This window comes from Balaenoptera musculus, chromosome 19 (assembly GCF_009873245.2).
Source record: "Balaenoptera musculus isolate JJ_BM4_2016_0621 chromosome 19, mBalMus1.pri.v3, whole genome shotgun sequence".
Lineage (NCBI taxonomy): Eukaryota > Metazoa > Chordata > Mammalia > Artiodactyla > Balaenopteridae > Balaenoptera > Balaenoptera musculus.
This window is the reverse complement of record NC_045803.1, coordinates 32,289,928-32,310,078: the sequence shown is the minus strand read 5'-3', so window position 1 is coordinate 32,310,078 and position 20,151 is coordinate 32,289,928. Positions and strand designations below refer to the sequence as shown.

At 45.7% G+C, this 20,151-nt stretch overlaps 1 protein-coding gene across 2 annotated transcripts in view; it reads right to left on the bottom strand.

The window, feature by feature from the left end:
* Positions 1 to 204: 204 nt before the first annotated feature.
* NUP93 (nucleoporin 93) overlaps positions 205 to 20,151 on the bottom strand; it is a 104,827-nt gene continuing 84,880 nt past the window's right edge. Inside the window, exons 7-22 of one of the 2 annotated variants that reach the window (XM_036834419.1) lie at positions 20,045 to 20,134; positions 18,398 to 18,537; positions 14,171 to 14,303; positions 12,586 to 12,743; positions 11,337 to 11,502; positions 10,973 to 11,066; positions 9,961 to 10,152; positions 9,111 to 9,237; positions 8,922 to 8,994; positions 8,584 to 8,628; positions 6,882 to 6,998; positions 6,006 to 6,124; positions 5,132 to 5,249; positions 4,601 to 4,684; positions 3,017 to 3,145; positions 205 to 486 (exon numbers count right to left, since the gene is read on the bottom strand). In XM_036834419.1, coding sequence (XP_036690314.1) covers positions 376 to 486; positions 3,017 to 3,145; positions 4,601 to 4,684; positions 5,132 to 5,249; positions 6,006 to 6,124; positions 6,882 to 6,998; positions 8,584 to 8,628; positions 8,922 to 8,994; positions 9,111 to 9,237; positions 9,961 to 10,152; positions 10,973 to 11,066; positions 11,337 to 11,502; positions 12,586 to 12,743; positions 14,171 to 14,303; positions 18,398 to 18,537; positions 20,045 to 20,134 — 1,896 coding nt within the window. In that variant the 3' untranslated portion in view covers positions 205 to 375. The remainder of the gene's footprint in view (positions 487 to 3,016; positions 3,146 to 4,600; positions 4,685 to 5,131; positions 5,250 to 6,005; positions 6,125 to 6,881; positions 6,999 to 8,583; positions 8,629 to 8,921; positions 8,995 to 9,110; positions 9,238 to 9,960; positions 10,153 to 10,972; positions 11,067 to 11,336; positions 11,503 to 12,585; positions 12,744 to 14,170; positions 14,304 to 18,397; positions 18,538 to 20,044; positions 20,135 to 20,151) is intronic. The other variant, XM_036834420.1, reaches the window with a different exon arrangement.

Sequence of the window (20,151 nt, the reverse complement as noted above, 5' to 3'; positions counted from 1 at the left end):
TCCCAAAGGCTTCATTTCCTTGCTCATTTTGGGTGAATTTTTAATCATTTAAGGTCAACTTTAACCAAATCACAGATGCCTATATAAGCCTATCATTTTCTGGCCCAAGCACTAGTGAAGACATTTCCTCCCACACAAATAAAAATTTGAACAAAATTTCAAAGGAAAAAAAAAACAAAACAATGAAAATAAAAGAATGTGAAAAGAAATACAAATCAAAGAAATTTATTGGTGTTGACAAAAATACATAATACAAAAAAACAAAACAAAACTAACACAACAGAAACAAAACCAGAAACTCCCCCCACCCTGGCGGGCCCACACGCCTGAGGTACTGACAGCGAGCAGCCCCAGGAGCCCCTTGGAGCATCGCACTCAATTCATGAGGACCTCCATCTGCACCAGCCTCGCGTTGGTGTCCCCAGATGTCCGGTAGGGTATCATCCCAGCAAAGGTAATCAGGGCTCGGGCTTGGCTGCGGAGTTGCTGAGAGAAAGGGGAAGAAGAGAAGAAATCCAGTTAACTTCCGGGTCAGGGCACTGTCCTGGGAACCACCACCCCGGCCTTCCATTTTCTACCCCTTGGGGTCAGGGCAGATTCCCGGTGGGTGGATGACAGTCTCACCCTCCACCATCATGTTCCTCCAGCATGGTGCAGAGTTAGCAAAGCTCGGTTGCCGGGGCCTCAGTTCCAAAGCCCTTCTGCTTAGCAAAAGATGGATGGGTGTGCCGGGCAAGCTGCCTCGCCTGACATGTCTGACCAGCTGCTGACACGGCCCTGTGCTTCAGACTGCCTGCTCTACTTCTCTGAGCCTCTCTCTCTCTCCTGGCTGGTTTCTGTCCAACTGTTACCATGGGGTCCTGAGTTTCTTTCTAGGACCCTCATGAAGCACCTGCACTACCAGAGGCAACAGTCGTGCCTAAGTGAGGCCCATTCCAGCTCTTTCCTCTCCTGCGTCTTCCCCTTTCCTTCCTTTCACTCCTTACATCCCTTCCTTCCTGACAAAAGTGCTTGGCCCTCTTTTCTCAGGCAACAATATTTATGAGATTCCTGGATTGCTCCAGGAAGGAAAAAGATTTAAACTCAGGTGTTTCCAACAACAAAAATAGGAACCTTCACTCCAATTTCCAACGGATAAATTATTGAATAAAGAATAAAGAAACGTAAGAGAACAGCTTCAGGTTGCCCCACATTGAGGTGTGTTGGATGCTTATACCAGCAGGAAAGGAAACCATATCTGGAATAGAAAGGGAGGGTCTACACACATCTTTTGGACCAGTAATGAGATTTTTAAGAAAAATTCAAGGGTCACTTACTAGGCTTCTTAAGGACCATTCAAGAAGAAAACTGAAAGGTAAGTGCCTTTTACCTGATATGTGAAGTAAATTGGCAAGTAAAGGTCCTAATTAATGTCCAAACCAAAAGAAATTTACTTTATGATGAGAGTATCCATCAGATTTTCTTTAAAAGTGCAAAAATGTGCATGGGCTCTCCTGCCTAACTTGCAGCTACTTTACATAAGCTCTAGGGGTATGCAGGCCAAGGGACCCATCCACCCCCTGGCAGCACTGCACCTTAAACCATGAGGCCACTTCTTGGGCAGGCAGCTTTTACACATAAGTCTTTCCTCGACTCCACCCATCCCTTCCTTTCATTACAAAGGACAGCAGTGGGTAAGAGGAAGACAGGAGAATGGCTTTATCCATCATATGTAAAAACTAAGTGCCTAAAAAAGAGAGACTAAAACACACAGCGTGTGAGTCCAGCTGGTCTTCAATCAGTTCCCTTCAGATGTGGAAAATGGACCTGCCAGGCCACCAGCTCTGCTCTCTGTGAGCAAGCCCTGCTCTGACTTGTAAGCAGTACAGAGAGTATCAGAAACGCCCACCACTTCAGTAGTTGTATTCACAACAGCACTGCTGCCAAGGCCCCAGCACAGCAAGCCCACTGCTGGCACATCTCCTATGTAGGCTCTTGCCTGTCCAAGGGCAGATGGCAGACCTGCAGCTGCCTCTCGTGCACACATGGATGGGCCTACCACGTTGGAGGACCACTTCTGAGCACTGCTATGTATGCTGCTAAAGGTGAAAATTCCCACCATCACTCACGAGGCAGAGGTTCTGACAGTGACAATGCCTGTAGGGGTCATAGCGGAGAGAGCCCTCAGATATCCATGGAGGCGGGAGATAGATTTTCACGGCTCTAGTTTCTTCACTGCCAAAATCAGGTATGGCTGTTGTACACCATACTGAGAGACTCACCAAACATTAAGTGGAAATGTTAAGGGAAAGGTAATTCTAAAACACTGCCTGTTTTAATGGTTTAATTGGGTCAAACACCTTTCTTTCCCCTTTTGTCAAATCAATCGTACACCATATGCTGTTGGAATCCCAGGGTTCTATCTACCTGGACTCTACGTGACCCAAGCAATGCCGGAGGCCCCACAGGCAGTGGAAAGGGCACTGGCCCTGGTGTCAGACAGACCCGGCTTCCAGACGTGGCTCCTTCACCTACCACCTGAGGGGCCCACAAAAGCAAGACGCCTCCTGACCTAGGCCTCGGATCCCTCAACTGTAAAGTGGGGATAACGACTGTCCTAGGTACCTCTCTGGAGTCACTGTGAGATGACAGTAGAAACAAGGGTTTGCACCAAATTGTTGACCAAAAGTAAGTATGGTTTTCATGAAAGTGCTGAACTGAGACTCATAAAATGACCTTCTATTTAAAAATGGGCAGGAATTCTTGTGGAATCAGTATAAATTAGCATTTTGATTTTTTTAAAGGTGATATTCACTGACTTGGCACATCTTTGTTTTTTAGCTTGAGAAGAGTAGCAACCCCATTAATGTTCGACTTCTTCCGGGAGCCCCCGACACAAACTTTACCCAGCTGCCAGGTAGTAAAGAAACGAGCAATTTAGGGTCATGACCAGTGGTCTCATGAGGTGCAATGGACAGCAAACCAGAAAGGTGGTTCTCAGCGATGGTTCTGGCCAACCATCTGGCTGGGATCTTACAGAATCACGGTCCTCGATGACTCGCTGGGGCCTGGATGCCGACGATGGACTTGTCCCCTTGAGCCTCTTAAACTGTGTGAACAAGATGTTCATGGTGGCGAGAAGCACTTCCGAGAGGTTGTGCCTGACCTGCACAGAGGGACACACATGAAGTAAGGAGAAAGAACCAAGCCCTGGGGCCGACCACAGGTTGGGGGAGGGGGGAGCAGTGCTCCAGGAAGGCCTGGTCACATCACATCTCCACAGCTGCCAGGTGGAGCGCCACACAGCCACCAAAAAGGAGCTGATGGCATTGCAAGGTCAAGCGTGAAAGCAAAGCGCAGGCGATGCTACTCAGAAGGTCAGGCAGGTCACTCTTCTGCTCCCTTCTTTATGCCAGTCCTCCTAGGCAGGGGCAGTGAGCAAAAGGCATGCCGACCACGTGTGGCCAGCAAGAGTGACCAGCGAAAGCCTGCATTTGAATGTCAGTAGGCAGGGACGCACACGCTGGTTCTCCAGTCCCTACCGCTCCCCACTGTCTCAGATCCACCAGACTGTCTCCATGGGACCAGCACAGCCCGAGCAGAGTCCTTGGGAGTGTCTATGAGGACAGGCCCTGGTGCAACACTTCAGTCCATGAAACACTGAATGATGTAACCAGGGGAGGGCAAGAAACAACAGAAGAAGGAGCGGCTAGGGGTAGAACTGCAGCAGGTGTGAAGGGAAGGCTGGCGAGAGGCAAGACCTCCTGAACTGTGTGTACCACAGCAGGCAGCCGCCTCACCACACATGCAGAAGCTGGCCTTCCTTCTTCCTCTAGAACAGAAACATGCTTTCATAAAAGGAATGTGCTTACTAATGGTTTTAAATTGAAACACTGTTAGGAACATCCCGGAACCAGGCAGCTGGCCCTCAGTGCCTGTGGTTCTAGAGAAGAGTCTTACCCTAGCTGCACATGGGAATAACCAGGGAAGTTCTGGGCTACAGCTCAGATCAGGGAAACCAGAATTTCTGGGCCTGGGCACAAAGATTTTTTTAAAGGTCTCCTAGCAATTCCAGTGCGCAGCCCAGTTGAGCACCCTTGGGCCAAGCAGTGGCAACATGCTAGAAACCCTGCAGAGAGACAGTAGCTCTGGGGCTCTTGGGCTGATAACTGAGTCCATGGTCACTGCACCTGCTTCTTGAGACAAAATGGTTCAGAGAAGGGAAAGAAGGACGTGAATCATGATGCATATTTCATGCACCCAATGGAACTACTTAGACAAGATCAGAGTTAAGCACTGACTCACCCTCTAGAACAAGTGCATAATAAAGAATCAAACCAGATCCCACAGGATCAACAAGAAACCTATTTCTCCCAAGAACATGTCTCGTCTCTAAAGCGAGCGTATTTTCTGAGTCAGGAACTCAGACAATAATCTGATGGGGATATGTGTACTCACAGAAAAACCAGCCCAGGATACCTGAAATTGGACTCGTCTTAGAAAACTCAGTCTGGATGGTGACTGTAGTAGGACTGTTAAAGTTACTGGCACGTTAAAACAAAAGCTTTCAGTAGAAGTCGGGGAACAAAGAATTTTATAATTCAGGAAGAAAAGGACTCACCTCATCACTGAAATTTCTGAAGGCAGCCACTCTCTCTTCCACACTTTCCTGATTCAGGGGCACCAGCTTCAAGCGATCAATTATCTATTTAAAACAAAACCCATCGGTCCCATATGATACAACCATCACAGTCATTTCATCTCCTCAAACACATAGTCAGCATCTAACACGTTCATAGTGGGCTTCCTAATAGAAAATGCTAATCCCCTCATTCAAAGGCTTTGATTCTAACTTGCTGACTGACTCAAGTCCTGTCCTCGTTTTCTGAGGCAGTTTTACAGTTCAGAGATTTCAAATTACTCTGAGAAACCTCTCTGTTTTTAGACTAAAGAAGAAAGGAAGAGAAAAAAGAAAAAGGAAAAAAAGAGCAACATAGAAATCCCTTTTAGATTCACAGGATCATACTTGTCCTTCTTCACTTAACAGGCATACTGGTGACATTTCCTTTCTTTTAAATGAATCTCACGAAGTGTTTTGATTTTTCAAGGGCATACATTAACCTGCACTTCAAACACCCCTCGTGAAACTTACATCAAAGGCTCTGTCAATATGCCCACTGTGATATTCATCAAAAAAGGTGATCAAGTCCAACAGAAGATAGAACGTGGAGTCCACAAATTTATTTGCACTGATTCCCTGAGCCCTATACCTGAAGGACAAAAAAGAAGGAAGGGGGGTATATTAGGAATTTCTGTGCAATCTATGACTTGAGGATAGCATCTAAAAAATGTCAAAACCTCTTAAACTCTCTAGATGAAGTGAACTAAGGAGTGGAAAACAGTGTTTCTTTTGAAATGGCCAAGCATTTGATGGCAGGTTTGACAGAAATCCACCTATAAATGTTCTGTGTGAAGCACAGTTCTCTTGCCTCAGCCCCATCTCAGCAAGCATCTCCAATCCAGTTTTCACTGGGTCACTTTATTAGGCTGATCTGCAGAGGGCACAAAAAGTGACAACTATTGCCCCAGCCTCGGAGTTACACTGGTTAAAGTATGATAACTCCTCGAACTCATGGGGAGGAAGGTAGCTTCTGAAACACTGGCCACTACACCTCTAAGAATTTCCCCATCCATCCATCACTAGCTTTGTTCCAAAATGCCTTTGAGATGGCTGCTAATGACATATAGATGAGTATAATGCCTAGAATTAAACCTCATGTACAGGATTAAAATGTTGAGATACCCTTTCATACCCTTCCTTTTGGCAAGAATGTTTACCAAGTGACAGTGCCAAGTGACAGTTGGTTATGACGTGGGGGAACAGGAACTCTCAAACTGTCAGTGCTGGTGGGAGGGTGAGTCAGTAGAGCCATGCTGGGGAACTCTCTGATGCTACGGTAAAGCTGAAGATGCATCTGGGCGGGCGCTGGGAGCCCCGGCACCCCCTGGAGCCAGCCCCGCCTTACCGCTCCGCGACGGAGAGCGCCATGTTCTTCAGCCTCTCCTTGTTGGACTGCGGGGCACTGATCTGGGGGACGACGGGGCTCAGCAGTTTGTTCATCAGCTCCAGCACCTTGTCAGCGTTCTGTTCGGTTTTTTAAATTAAGAAAGGAATCAATTAAAAATAATCAGTAAGAGGAAAAAAACTAAACAACCGAAACCAAAGAGGGAACTTTTGTTCTGTATCTTGATCTGGGTGGTGATGACACAGATACATACCTGTGGGAAACCCATCAAGCTGTTCACTGAATATGTGTACATTTTTCTACTTTTTAATTAGACCTCAATCAAAACACTTTTAAATGAAAAGAAAAATGAATTATAACCCTCTTTTTGCCCACGTTGGTCAGTTGATAAAAGGAGAGAATGTACTCTTCTTCAGGCCCTAACAGTCACCGGTATTCCCCGCATGTTCTCACAAAGAGCTACTTCCTCCAGTTCTCTCAGAACCCCTCAGCTGTGGTTTTGTTCCCTGACACACACCGGTCACAGCGTGTGTGCGGCTGCCCGGAGGGTGAGCACCAGGCATCTTCACCAGCAGCTTCACCACCCAAGTGTGATGGGCGCTTCCTCTGCTGCCAAGGGAAACTTTGCTCAGTGCCCGCGGGACAGCCTTTCAATATGTCACTCTTGTTTGGCCAGAAAGATCTTATGGGCAGAAATAATTCTGTAAAATGGTAATTTCACCCTGACTGGACTATTAACTGCCTAAGCACTAGGAGAAAATGCCTCAGCAGGGAGAGGGGTACAACAATGGCACCATCGAAATGTTTGTGCATTTAATGCCAAAAGGCCGACGATAGATCTATTAAGTGCAGAACAAAGAAAAGAGCACATTTTACCTTGGCAAGGTCATAAAGCTTTGCTGCTTCTTCAAACAGTCCTTTATTTTCTGCCACGGAAGCAACTTTGTTGATAATAGGCTTTGTGTCACTAGTAAACTTATCTATGACTCCAGGCTGACAAGACAAATTATGGAGGGGAGGAAGAGAGAAATGGGGGGACAGAGCTGTTATTTTAAACACAGAGAAGCAACTGAGATCCGAAAACTACTTTAACTGAAAATACTTGCCCTGGGCAATGCACATATTTCATCAGCTAGACTCTTGCTTTCTTGAAGATATAAGGTCCTATTAAACATATGAAAAGGACCAAGGAAACTACCCATGAAGAGGCAGACTCAAAGGCAGCACAGAGGAGTCACCAGTAAGACTGTGCTTTCTAATTTTCCAAAATGACCTAGAGAATCGGTGAAATCATCAATGGTTTTAATTTTGCTGATGAGTAGGCACTAGGGGGAAAATACCAGGAGGCTCAGAGAAAGTATCTGAAAGATTCTGAATTTGTTTTCTAAGACAGATGGCAAAAGAAATCCAGTCCTGAAAAAATGTATGGCAAGTGGTGTCAGGATACTAAAAAAAAAACAAAAAACTGCATCATCACTCAACAGCAACCAAATGGTCAAGAAAGTATGAGAGAGGCTTGAGGTACCGCGAAGAGAGAGGGCAGACTGTGTGACGTCTGACTGGCCATCTGATTCTCCATCAGCCCTGGACCAAGTCGGGTGACCTGCTCCGCCACGCTGGCAGCACAGGAGATCAGTGAAGAGCACGGGCTCTGGGGTCAAGAAGGACTGGGCTCAAATCCCAGCTCACTTCCTTACTAGCTGTGTGATCTTGAGGAAGATAACCTCTCTTGTCTCCACTTCCAAGTCCCTTGAAAAACAGATGACGGTTCCCACTGTGTTGGGTTCTTGTGATGATTAGGTGAGAAAATACATGTCAAGCATTCAGCACAGGGGCCTGGCAGTTGTCACTGCTCCATAAGCATGGCCACTGTCACCAGCACTGCCACTGGTCTTCTTCTGAATGAAGAATGCCACCGGTCTTCTTCTGGATGGTGTGAGCAGTGGGAGGTCATCTTGAGACTGCTGGCTCTAAACCACCCATTTTTACAAAGGAGGAAAGTGAGTCCCTAAGAGAGGCATGTGGAGAGTGCCCGAGTGGGTCAGGAGGGGTCTGACACCAGGGCCTCTGCCCCTTCTACACTGTCCAAGAGCCATGATGGGTCTTAGGGAACTGCTAAGGCTCACGGGAGCAGCTGCATCTCTGGGGTCAGTGTAGAGTTCTGAGCCCTCAAAAACTATCTTTTGAGGGAGGTCAAGTACATTTGTAACTTTCCCCTCTGGGGAGAGTAGGTGCAGTAGGTAACCAATTTCTTTCTTGCATATTTTCTGAGCCAAGAATGGCAGAAATGTAGCCTTCTCAGCTGAAAATATGGCAGGTGTGAACAGAAGAGTATTCTGAACATAATAAAAAAACTATCTAACCACAAATTTACATATTTAAGGAGAAATGTAAATGTATGTAAAATCAAGGTCATCATTTGGGGCCTGTAATTTTCATTCTTTGTTTTTAAAACTAAGCAACTTCATTCAGATTTGCATCTTCAGTACCTTGAATCCTAAAATCTAACTGTATTCTTTGGACAATTATAAATCCCCAACTGCAAACTAACACACCTCTAGGGGTGCACTTAACCCACCTTTCTACTTCCATCGTTCTCTAGTTTCCCAAGAATCATATCGAACTGCAGAGACAAAAAAAAGTTTACTCAGTTTATTGGACGAGGATATACACATAATCCACAATTCTTTGAAGACAAGAGAGGAATAGGGGAGGTGGGAGAAGTCTTGCACAAACTAGAGAACAGTGAGACTGAATCAACATTTTCATTGTCAGAAACCAAAGAAAACTCTAACACTCCCCTGCCCCCAGCCACATCCACCAAACTCATATTGAGGTGACCATCCAGTATCACATCAGCATGAGAACTTGTACACTGGAAATCATGGGGGCGTGGAGAAAAGTTAACAGACATACCTCTCGACTTTCTATCACCAGCTCGCTCACACAACGCAGAAACATGTTTTCTCCTTGACTGTCTTTCTCGTCTCTAGAAGGGGACAAAATCAACCTGGTTTCTGGTGTGGCCCCAAGGTCTCTAATTGTCATTCTCACAGTGGCAGAAATCAAAACCAGCTGAAGTAAATGGTCAAAAGCCAGTCTAACCTGAGGAAGTAGAAGTACTGGAGGGCCTCTCTCGGGTCCGTGGATTCAAACTTCCGGGTGTAGAGAATGAGTAGCCGCACGAAGTTCAGCCTCCGCATGCAGGGAGGGTCGCCAGGCTCATGGCTGACTGCACCAACGGGGACAGAACTGGTCACAACCACACTGCCCTTCTGACCCACGCAACTGAGAGCTATGGGAACTGAGTCCAAAGACCCCGTGGCGGCACCTACTCCTGCAGCCCAGCCGATGTTCGCCAGTGTGGGCTTAGGCCAGTCCCCTTCACCACCCTGTCCTCAATTTCGTCCCAAGTACAGATTGGAGAAAGTGGCATTTTTTTAGTAAACCACTAGTATGCTGGTCTCTGAATGAAAAGATGGTTGACAACTGACCATTACGGCATGTGCTCTGGAGTGAGTCTGCTGTGCTACTAAGGAAGCTGCAGCCATTCATGCACAGGTATCTTCTCTCCCTCCCCGGACTCCCACCCCATGCAGGTAGGCACACAAGATGGCTGGCTGGGCCTTCCAATGTCTCCAGTTAGAGCCCTAATGGGAACCAGTCTCATGACTCTAGGGACTGTTTCTCCTGCACCACCCTCCAGGCGACCTGACTCACTGGCCACAAAACTAGCACTTAGCACAGCATTTTATCTATTAAACACCTCAGGGAATACTAATGGAGGGGGGAAAGGCAAGAACCCTCATACTAATCATCCCAGAAGCCCAACCGTCTACAACACTCTAAAGTGATTGGTACCACTTGCCCAAATCCCTGCTGGCTGCAGCTATGTGTCCACTGCCACCCGATGGGGGGATGTGTTATGGATGTGCCACTGCCAACAAATACTCACGGAGCTGAGCGCTCTGTCCCGAGGATTTTAAAAGCAGCTTTAGCTCAAAGAGCACCAGCGCCACGTGGACAGCATGGCAGCGCAGCCGCTCCATGCGGAAGAGAAAGGCAATGGCAGCTTCGAACTGCGCGGTCAGGAACAGCACTTGGAAGTAGAGGAAGGGCTGATGGTTCACCGTGAAGTGGGACTCGCCTGCGCGGGGAGAGGAGGTCAAGCTGACTCAGAAGGAGCCGGCCTCTGCTGGCAGCCCCGAGCCCAGAAGAAGCCCTGTGTGCTCAAAGGACTTGCTGGGCGGGACAAAAGCACCAGCCTGAGCCTGAATGGATGCGGGGGCTCTGGACACAGTGGACGCCACTCCAGCCGTGGCCTGTTTCCACGGCCTCTGGACCTCACAAAACAACTGGCGAGCGAGGGCTGTGTTGTAAAACCCAAACTGCTTGCATTAGTTGGGAGAGAAACAGAGCTCAGGACCTTAAAACGGAATACAAAAGGGGCTGTTTCTCTCCTTTATCCTGATAAAAGTCACTCAATAAGGACAGGAATGATTTCAAAGCTTCGGTTTACTCAGATTCACAGATATCTGCGTTCAACACCGCGGACCACTAGTTGGAAGCTCCTTTTCTTCCCCAAATTTTTAAACAGTGAGAGAAAGAAAAAAAGAAAAGTTATTTCTCCCTTGTTTGTGCTCAGATATAGTCACTGCGAGGTCTCTGAGGAAGCAGCAGCCAAGTCCTCTTATGTCTCTCCCTGAGCCAGCGTCTGCCAGAACAGTTCAAAGAACTAGTGGAAAGAGTGTACTGTCAACGACCATGTAAGTCACATACTCTGTTTACGGCCACGTGCGTGGCCTCTACCCAAATTTGAACTCATTGTTTTGTTGTGTTGTGTTTTGAAGATCCAGAGGGTTCCGAAGGAGAGAGAGTTCAGAGATGAAGGATTTTCCCAGAAAAAAGCTAAGCAGTGACCTTAGGTGGACAAGAGAGGGAAGGTAGTTATGTTCAGGGTATCTTACCGTAGTCTTCCAACAACTGTTTCTGGAACTGAGAGAGAGTAAGCCTGTCTTGTGGGGAGCTGGTGCCGTCGTCATCGAAACACACCTGGTTCAACTAAACCCCCAAGAGAAATACAGGCATTGGTACAAGCTACTTCCTGAGCCGGGTGGGGACTTGTAGCCGGTTAGCAGCCATGCTCGAGGCTATGCTAATGGCTGTGTTACTGGTTGCGAATATTACACAATAAAAAATGGGCCAGGAGACAGGAAATCCACTAGTCCAGTCACCTTATTGGCATTATACATTAAGCAGTAACATCTGTGTGCAGTGTGTGAGCAGGGGGAAGGGGAGAATGCCCTACTGGGCAAGGGAAGCAGCGCCTGCCTTCAGCCACAGGTAGTCCTCAGTTTTGTCGGCCACCTCGCTCTGGTTGTCGGTGACGTCACATCTGCCAATGATACAGTACACAGCCCGTTTGTAGGGGTCCGTGTTGTTCCTGAGGGCCCTGCGGTAATGCAGTCGGAGCTTGTTCTCCGTAGCTGGGGACAATCTAGAGACACAAGGGAACACACAGACACATATGCTAAAGATCCTCACGGGCATCTGAAAGCACCCAGGTCCCAACCACACAGCAGAGTCACGAAGCCTTCCTTCACGGAGGGTTAACACTGTCCCACCCATACCCACGGGCACCATCACTTTAACCAGACTTGCAGCTACCAGCACCTGCGTCTCCACCCACTGGCTTCCTCAAGCAGTGGCTGTCAGAGGCACGTGGGAAGGTCTGGGGAACTAATCCTCCACCCACCTCCCCAGCAGCCCTCAAGCAGTGATGGGCAAGAGTGAGTCAGTCCCTTAAGTGCCTTAGCCCCGCTCTGGCTTCTCCACTCCCTTATCCCTGTGAGATCACCTCCCAAATAAACTCCGTGCACTCACACCCTTGCCTCAGGGTCTGCATCTGGGGGAACCCTAAAACACTGTCCCTACTTTACACTAACATGAGCCAGACAGGGCTTATGGTTTAAGACAATCTCTGGACATGGCATTATTGACACTGCCAAAAAAGTAACCCTGGTTTTCCACACGTATAACTGGGGTAACCACCCTTATTTCTTCTACATACATGTATGTATATTTAAACTGGGTTCGAATATGAACTTAAGTCCTATTACATTAACAAAAACCAGAGAAAAACGAATGCTTAGCAGTTCCTTAATGCAAGAGAACTAAAAAAAAACAAAAACAAAAAACTTACTGAATTAATTCAATGATTATATCTCAAGTTTGCTAACTTCTAACTCTGGCCTTTGAGTATGAAGTGTATATTGTCATTTGGGTCAACCAGAAAAGCACTAAGTGTGAACAAGTGAAGTGTAATACAACAAAGTTTCATTTAATAAAGCATCCTTGATGTGCCTGGGACTTTGTAAGTGTACACATGGTGTCAGAATGGGGCTCTTTTAATGTTTTCAACTGTTATTCTACACAGTTCTACTTGCTTTCTAAACTTCATTTTTCTCCCAAGCAGAAACTTATTTGGAGCCATGCACAAGGAAAAGAGAGCAACGCCAGTGGGGGCCACCCTGCTGATTCCACGTGGCTTCTTCTGGATGCACCATCTCATTCACCGTACCTTCTGTCCTTGCTGTTCATGTACTCCTGGAACCAAGTTTTAAACTCTCCCAGCTGGTGCTGGGCTCGGTTGACCACCTGTGAAGCGGCAAGCAGGTCTCCACAGCGCAGGCAGTAATAAATTAACGCCCACACAGGATGGCCTTCCACCTCTCCATCCTAAAAGAGGAAAGGTTTAACTGACGACTTTCGATGTGCTGGCCCTCAGCTAAGCCCTCTTCTTGTATTAAGTCACTTAATCTCACAACTCCACTAGGCAGGGACCATGAATGGCCTCCTCCTCTTTGTTTTACAAACCAGGAACCTGAGGCATGGGGATGTTAAATAATTTTTCCAAGGTACGCTGGTAAGCGGCAGTCTGGCTCGAGAGCCTTTCCTCTACAGCACTGTGTGCACAGGATTCAAAGACAGCCAGTGGGTTCTCCGTGGAACCCCAGTACCCACAGCAATCAGGTGACATGTTCTTCTGTGATCATTTACAGACGTGCACTCAGGCTAAGGACGTTCACTGACCAATAAGAGACTATCATCATATTTGCGTTTATAAAGTGTTAACCATTAATGATTAGCTAAATGGATTCTGGCACTTCCATTCACCTGTTAGTTGTTCATTCACTTAGTATCTTTGTTTTGGACACCGTGCTACGTTATGCACTGGGGAATCTAAGCAAGCAGCTCTGTTCCCACTCTCCCAGCACTAGAGCTTCTCTCTCCTAAAAGTGGCTTTGTCATCACCTGTGCAGCAGCCCTGTGGTTACTCCTCTCTCTGCTTCTCCCCAACTCCTCCAGAAAAGTGGACCTCAGACTTCCTTTCTTGGCCCCTCCACCCTTCCCTCGGCAGGACTCTTTCTTAAGCCCAGATCTGATCGTGTCACTTCCTCACTTAAACCCCTTTGAGCAATTTACATCCTAAGTGCTTAGCCTGGTGCTCAAGGCCATCACCAGCTGGCCCCAAGCTGGTCCAGCCCTACCACACACCCGATACGCCAGATACTCTTTCTTGCCTCCACGCATTTGTTCACGCTCCTCCCTCCTCCTGGAATACCCTTTTCCCAGACCCCTGGCTGGCAAGCCCCTACTCTTCAAGCACAAGTGTGGGTCTCACCTCCTGTATGAAGCCAGGAGCCTGCATCCCACCACCCCTGGTACACAGTTTCGGTTCAGCACTTTGCACAGAGTCTGTATCTGGCTGTAACTAGACTGTGAGCTGAGAAGAAAGGAATGTTCTAGGACCCATATCTAACTCTGTTCTTCCAGCTGTTTGAGCCAACAATCTCAGAAGTCAGCCCTGACTCTGCCACATCCAAGTTCTTCCACAGTCCTATTGGGTCTACTTTCAAAACATGTCCAGAACCCAATGACATCATCCCCCTGCACCCTCCTCCACCCTAAGCTGAGCGACCACCATTATCACCAGGACTCCTGCACCACCGGTCTCCCAAGGTCTCCTAGCTTCTCTCCCCGCCCCCTCTGGTCTCTTCTCCATATAGTAGTTCCCACACATAACCTCATTTAAACTGAAAACGCCTATCTGAGAGAGACTGCTCTGGGAAAGTAACTGACCACATACAGAAAGATGCCAATACCTGAAGTCCAGGCAAGGGAGCCGGAAGTTTAATGTTCAGGAAACTTCGAACCAACTGGTAAGTCCCAGGCACCCCGCCCAGCTGGGCCTGATGCAAGTTGCCAAAGACAGTCACAAGGGTGTAATTCTTATAACTGGAAAAAATTTAAAGGCAAAAAAAGGGAGGTTGAAAACACATATTACACGTATCTATGTCCATACCCACAACATTAGACTGTGAACTCCACAGGGAAGGGCCTGGATTTCAACCTAACATAGAAGAGTAAACAGTGCACGCTTAATGAAGCAAACTACATTATTTATTCATTGGGCAGTGGACCACTGTGAAGATTTCTCATCACTGCGGATACTCAAAAGAATCCCTGGAGCAACATAATAGTGGACTTCAAATGCATTAAGGGCTAACGTGCAGAATAATAATTGCTCCAGCTCACAGCCTAATGCTCTAGTGGGATCTTTTCAAATTTTTCATTTTGAAAATTTTTAAACCTACAAAAAATGAATAGTCCAAAGAATGCTCATATACCCTTTACTTAGATTCACCAATTGTTAATATTTGTATGCATGTTTTTTTCTCTCTCTATATATGTAGATATACACACATACACAAACACACATACTTTTTTTCTGAACCATTTGAAAATGTTATAGAAATATAGAAATCAGGGGCTACCTCATCTGTAAATACTTCACCATGTATCTCCTAGTTAGGACATTCTCCTACCCAACCTCAATACTATCATGACACTACGAAATTTAACATTAATGTACTGTTATTATCTAAAATATAACACATATTCAAATTTCTTAATAACATCCTTTATAGTTTGTTTTTTTTTTTTTAAATCCAGGATCCAGTCAAGGGAATGCATGAAATTTAGCTGTCATACCACTTCCATTTCCCTTAATCTAGGGTAATTCTAACACCTTTTATATAAAGACACTGACCTTTTAAAAAGAATCCAGGCTACTAGCTACCTGGTAAAATGTCCCACAAGCTGAATAGTTTCTCATGACTTGATTCAGGTTCAACTTTTTTGCCAAGAACCCTACCTACACAGCTGATGCTGGTATTGCCACAATGAGGCAGGTAATAATACCATTTTGCCCTTCTTGGTAACATTTAATTTGATCACTTGGTTAAAGGTGTTGTCCACCAGATTTCACCGCTGTAAAAGCACCTCCTTTCCCCTTTGTAATTAATAAGTACTCTATGGGGTAATACTTGGACGTCATGTGAATAATCTGTTCACCAATAATCTTTCACCCAATAGTTTCCACTGGTGGTCTTTGCTGAACCCATTGTCACATTGGTGGTTGCAAATGATTTTCTATCATTTCCTGTTTATTTATTTGCTAGCAGGCTTCTTAAAATCCTTTACAGTGTTTTAAAATTGCTTTTGTATTAAGATTAAATGGTTCAAGTTATAGATACCCAAACATGGGGTTAATACATTGAAGAACTTTCTAAATATGTTTCTTGTCCAAAACAAAACAGACTGCCTCAAAAAGTCAGGTGCTCCATATGTTCAACCACATAATAATATTAATATTATACCACATTAAGTATAATAACCAACTGAGAGAGACAGGGTGAGAGTGAGAGAGAGAGAGAAAGAGAGAGACACACACAGAGAAAAACACCTAACTGTCAATTACAGAAAACAGACTCAATGGAAATTGATGTAGTCATAAAAAATGATACTGACAAAAAATTTTAAAAGCAAACTATATAAAACCATATATTGTACACATTTGGATTATAAGCTGTGTAAAATATACATATCAAACAAAATATTCGCATGTCCAAAAAGGTGGGGGGGGTGGTGTGGGTGTAAGGAAATACAGCAAGGTGCCAGGGGCCTCTGGGAGGGGAGAGGGGACCGCTCCCTTTTTCAGGTCCTCTTTTTGGCATCTTCCAAAATTTCTATAACAGTCATGTAGTATTTTCATAATGAAAAATGAACACAATTCAATTTAGCAAATGTAATGAGTTCGCCATCACTGGAAGTATTTAAAAGCAGAGGTTGGAAAAGAGATTACAGAAGAGTCCTGCAGCAACCAGGACAAACAGATGCCCACTATGGTCTCTTCAAACTTGAATGAAGACAACTCACATGCTGGAAAGGGCCTCAGAGCCTAAATTCCTTGAGAGCTAAGAAATGTGTACCTTGCTTCAAATTTGGAATGTGGCAGGAAACAGACCAATGCTATATTTTCTCAACATTTTCAGCCTTATACCCCAAAAATAATTTGGGACCAGGTCTACTTTGCCACCTGGTGTATTACATCACTTGAAATACTGTATGTAGGTTACACTGCCAGTGGATTAGCAACAGAAAAAATATTTTTTTTAGTGAGTACAATTATCTGAAATATTCCCTTTATCAAAAAGGACAACAAATCTTAAAAAGGATGCCATCAGGGCTTCCCTGGTGGCGCAGTGGTTGAGAATCCGCCTGCCAATGCAGGGGACACGGGTTCGAGCCCTGGTCTGGGAAGACCCCACATGCCGCGGAGCAGCTGGGCCCGTGAGCCACAACTACTGAGCCTGCGCGTCTGGAGCCTGTGCTCCACAACAAGAGAGGCCGCGATAGTGAGAGGCCCGCGCACCGTGATGAAGAGTGGCCCCCGCTTGCCGCAACTAGAGAAAGCCCTAGCACAGAAACGAAGACCCAACATAGCAATCAATCAATCAATAAAATAAGTAAATCTTTAAAAAAAAAAAAAAAAGGATGCCATCAGAGAGTGATGCTACTAGAGTGAAAAAGAAAATAAGCATACAATAGTTGTGCACAGGAAACTCCCAAATAGCTCCAAGTGCTGCTAAAGGAATTAATGGAACAACATAATTCCAAAAAAACTAAACGAAAAGAATAATAAAAGAAATGGGATAGCTTACATATATAAAACCAAAAACTGCAGCCTGGTACCACTGGTGAAGTCAAGCGCCAACGTTAAGGATGAGGTTTATTGAAGAAAAGTAGTCATGAGCAGTCATATACGTACACACATTAAAAAATAAAATCCTAATGTTTTTTATATGCTGTAAGAATTTCTGACTCATATTTTGCTGATTTGTAGCAAATAAATACCACTATATACATTAGGTTCTTTATGGCTGAAGACTTAGAAACTTACATTACAAAAATTTAGTGAAAGCCTGATATAATACTTCATGAACTCTTTGTGCCCTGTGCCAGAAGCAATAAAAAACCAATAATAAATCTGGAGTTCCAGATTTTTCTTAACAAAAGAATGGAGGCTAGTGAGTTTAATATGTCTGATGGTGTTCATCTCACGTAGCTATTATATAATTAATTTAGTATTTGGTATAAAAACCTGTTCCCTCTCTGCTGTACCAGGTCTGAATTACCTTGACTTCCTAATGAAGTACTATTTTGTTGACAGAGGGTGACCACACTACAAGGCCATTGGCAGCTACATGGGCTCAGCAGCAAAGAACTGCAATGGAGCAAGTGTATTCAGCTTGGCTTTCTCTTCTCGAGCCAACAGAGAGAGGCCCAGCACCCTGTCTCTGAAATAAAGAGGGTCTGTTGCACGCTCATGACAACCCCTGCTGGCCAATTCAGAACAAGGAGTGTCCACAGGGAGTGGATGGATGGCACGGGCCCTACCAACGAGGGGGACAACAGTCAGGGCACAAGGGCACAGCCACAAACCCCTTGGTGACCAACTCCAATTAGTGAGGAGATGGCAAAAAAAACCCAGGCACAAATCAGAGGCATTAGCAGCCGGGAAGGACCTGGACTCACAAGGATTAACCAAGTAGAGCCAGAAGGAAAACAAAGGATCAAGGGGTCTTCCTAAGGTTTGAAGGTGGTAACGCTGGGTGGGAAAATTAAAATGCCTAGAGAAAACCAAAAAACCTAAGCAGTAATGGCTGAACCACAGGAGGGACAAGGATCCTGACCCAAGGCATCGTGCCCTAATAACCATGACTCTGTGCTGAGGGACAGAGAGTGGACAAAGAGAAAAAGAAAAGCCTAACAGTGCTCAGTGCTCCCACTCAAAATGATTTTACATCGGTGCATAAATAGTGCTGGTAGAGAAGTGTTTCGGAAAACAGCGTAACACCTCTCAGACTTGCTCAACCTTGTTTAAATGATACCAGCTACAGAGCACTTAGCTTGAGGACTACTTGAAACCCAAGAATGGCTGCCTTCGGGGGATTTTAAAGCCAGTCTCTGTGCTGCCGTTGCCTTACCTCTGCTCGAGGTATCCCAAGGCCTGCCTGACGAACTCCATGCGCACTTCCACGCTGTTGCGGCTCTTCAGGGCATCAGTCGCCGGTGTCAACAACACGTCTGTCATTTGTTTTACCATGGTCCACATGTCAGAGATGTTCTGCACATAAATGAGACTGCATGTGACAATGCTGTGGGGCCAGGGAAATTGCCTGGTTCCTGCCGGCAATCTGACTCAAAGGCAGGCGGGACATGGAGGGGGAAGAGGTTAACGTCCTGTCTGAGGCCCTCAGGCTCAAGCCCAGTACAGAAGACGCACCTCTTCCCGGCCAGCTGCCAGGCTCCCTCCCGTCTTCCCTGCGAGCAGCCCCCGTCCCGAGCTGGTTTTCAGATCAATTACTATTCCAGGTCTGACATAACCACCTACATAATTAAGACCACATAAAACGAACAAGAACACTGAATCTCAGTGGGTTATCCCTTAAGAGAGAGTGAATACATTTATAATCATCCAAAGCTCTAGGAGTTTAAACTCAAGTAGCTGCATTTCAGTCCTTACAAGGTCATTGGAATTTAAGGCTTAAAGTAAGAGTTTAACCTAAATAATACAGGTTTTGTCCTCCCAGAGGCTCTCCAGGGGCCACTGCTCTTACCCCACCGTGTGAGTGGCACAGCCTCCTTTTCTCTTGCCTATTCACTCCCTTCAAAAGACGCCTTCCTGTGGCCTCCTAGGAAAGGCACCGGTGATCTCTCCTGTGTGTTACCACCACACAGCTGGACTCCCTCTTCCCAGAATCCTCCTGGCTGTAAACCTCTCCTAAAAATGTGTTCCCTGAACCTTTGCAAAACATAAAGTTAAGAATCCTTGGAAGACAGTAGCGATTAGAGAAAAAGCAGGTTTACACCTTTTCCAAAGGAAAAGAGAAAATCCTGTTTTTACTGTTTCTCTCAAAAATTAAAAACTGTAGAAAATCCACCCTAAATGTGACCCTTTTTAGGTGGTCAGATGGTAGATAAATTCTTATTTTCTTTAGATTGGTTTGTATTGCCTTATATTTACCATTAAAAAAAAAAATAAAGCATTTTTGAAGGAAAAAAAAGTGTGTGCAAGTGCTTGCTTCCGTTATAGCCTTTCCTCCTTTCTCCCTTCCTCCTGGCCACCTACCAATCTATCCATCCCCTTTTTAATTTTTTTCCCCCAGCGGGAGAAAATTGGCCAAGGATGAGAACTGAGGGACAGGAATAAAGATGGGGAGTCAGAGAGGAACAGAACCAGTGGCTTTTAAAGACCCCACCTGAGTCAAGTTCAAGGGGCTCACTGGTGTGAAAACTGCATCACCTTTACAATTCACATCTCGTGAAAGAGCCTGTTAGTCTGTCTAAGGAGGGAAACTGGCAGGGAGGAGCTGGAGCCTGACAGGACTTCAAAGCAAACACAGCTTTGCTGGGCCTTTTGGAGATGCATAAAGATACATATATTTATATATATAGGATCATCATCAAAAAACCATCCCAAAATTATTTAAAGTAAAACTCTGAAGAACAGTTAACATCTTCTTCCATGGCATAGAGTTTCTCTTCAGCACATTCCTGCCAAGTCAGCAAGCTGCTAATCCCATTGGAACACCAGACCCCACATGTCTCCTCAGGTCAGCTCTGAGCGCTACCTTATCATCCAGCTCTGTGACGGAAGCACAGAGGTCCACAAGGTTAGGCTGCAGGTGTCCGTTGACAATCTTCTCGTTATAGATATAAATCTGAAAGGAAAAGCCAA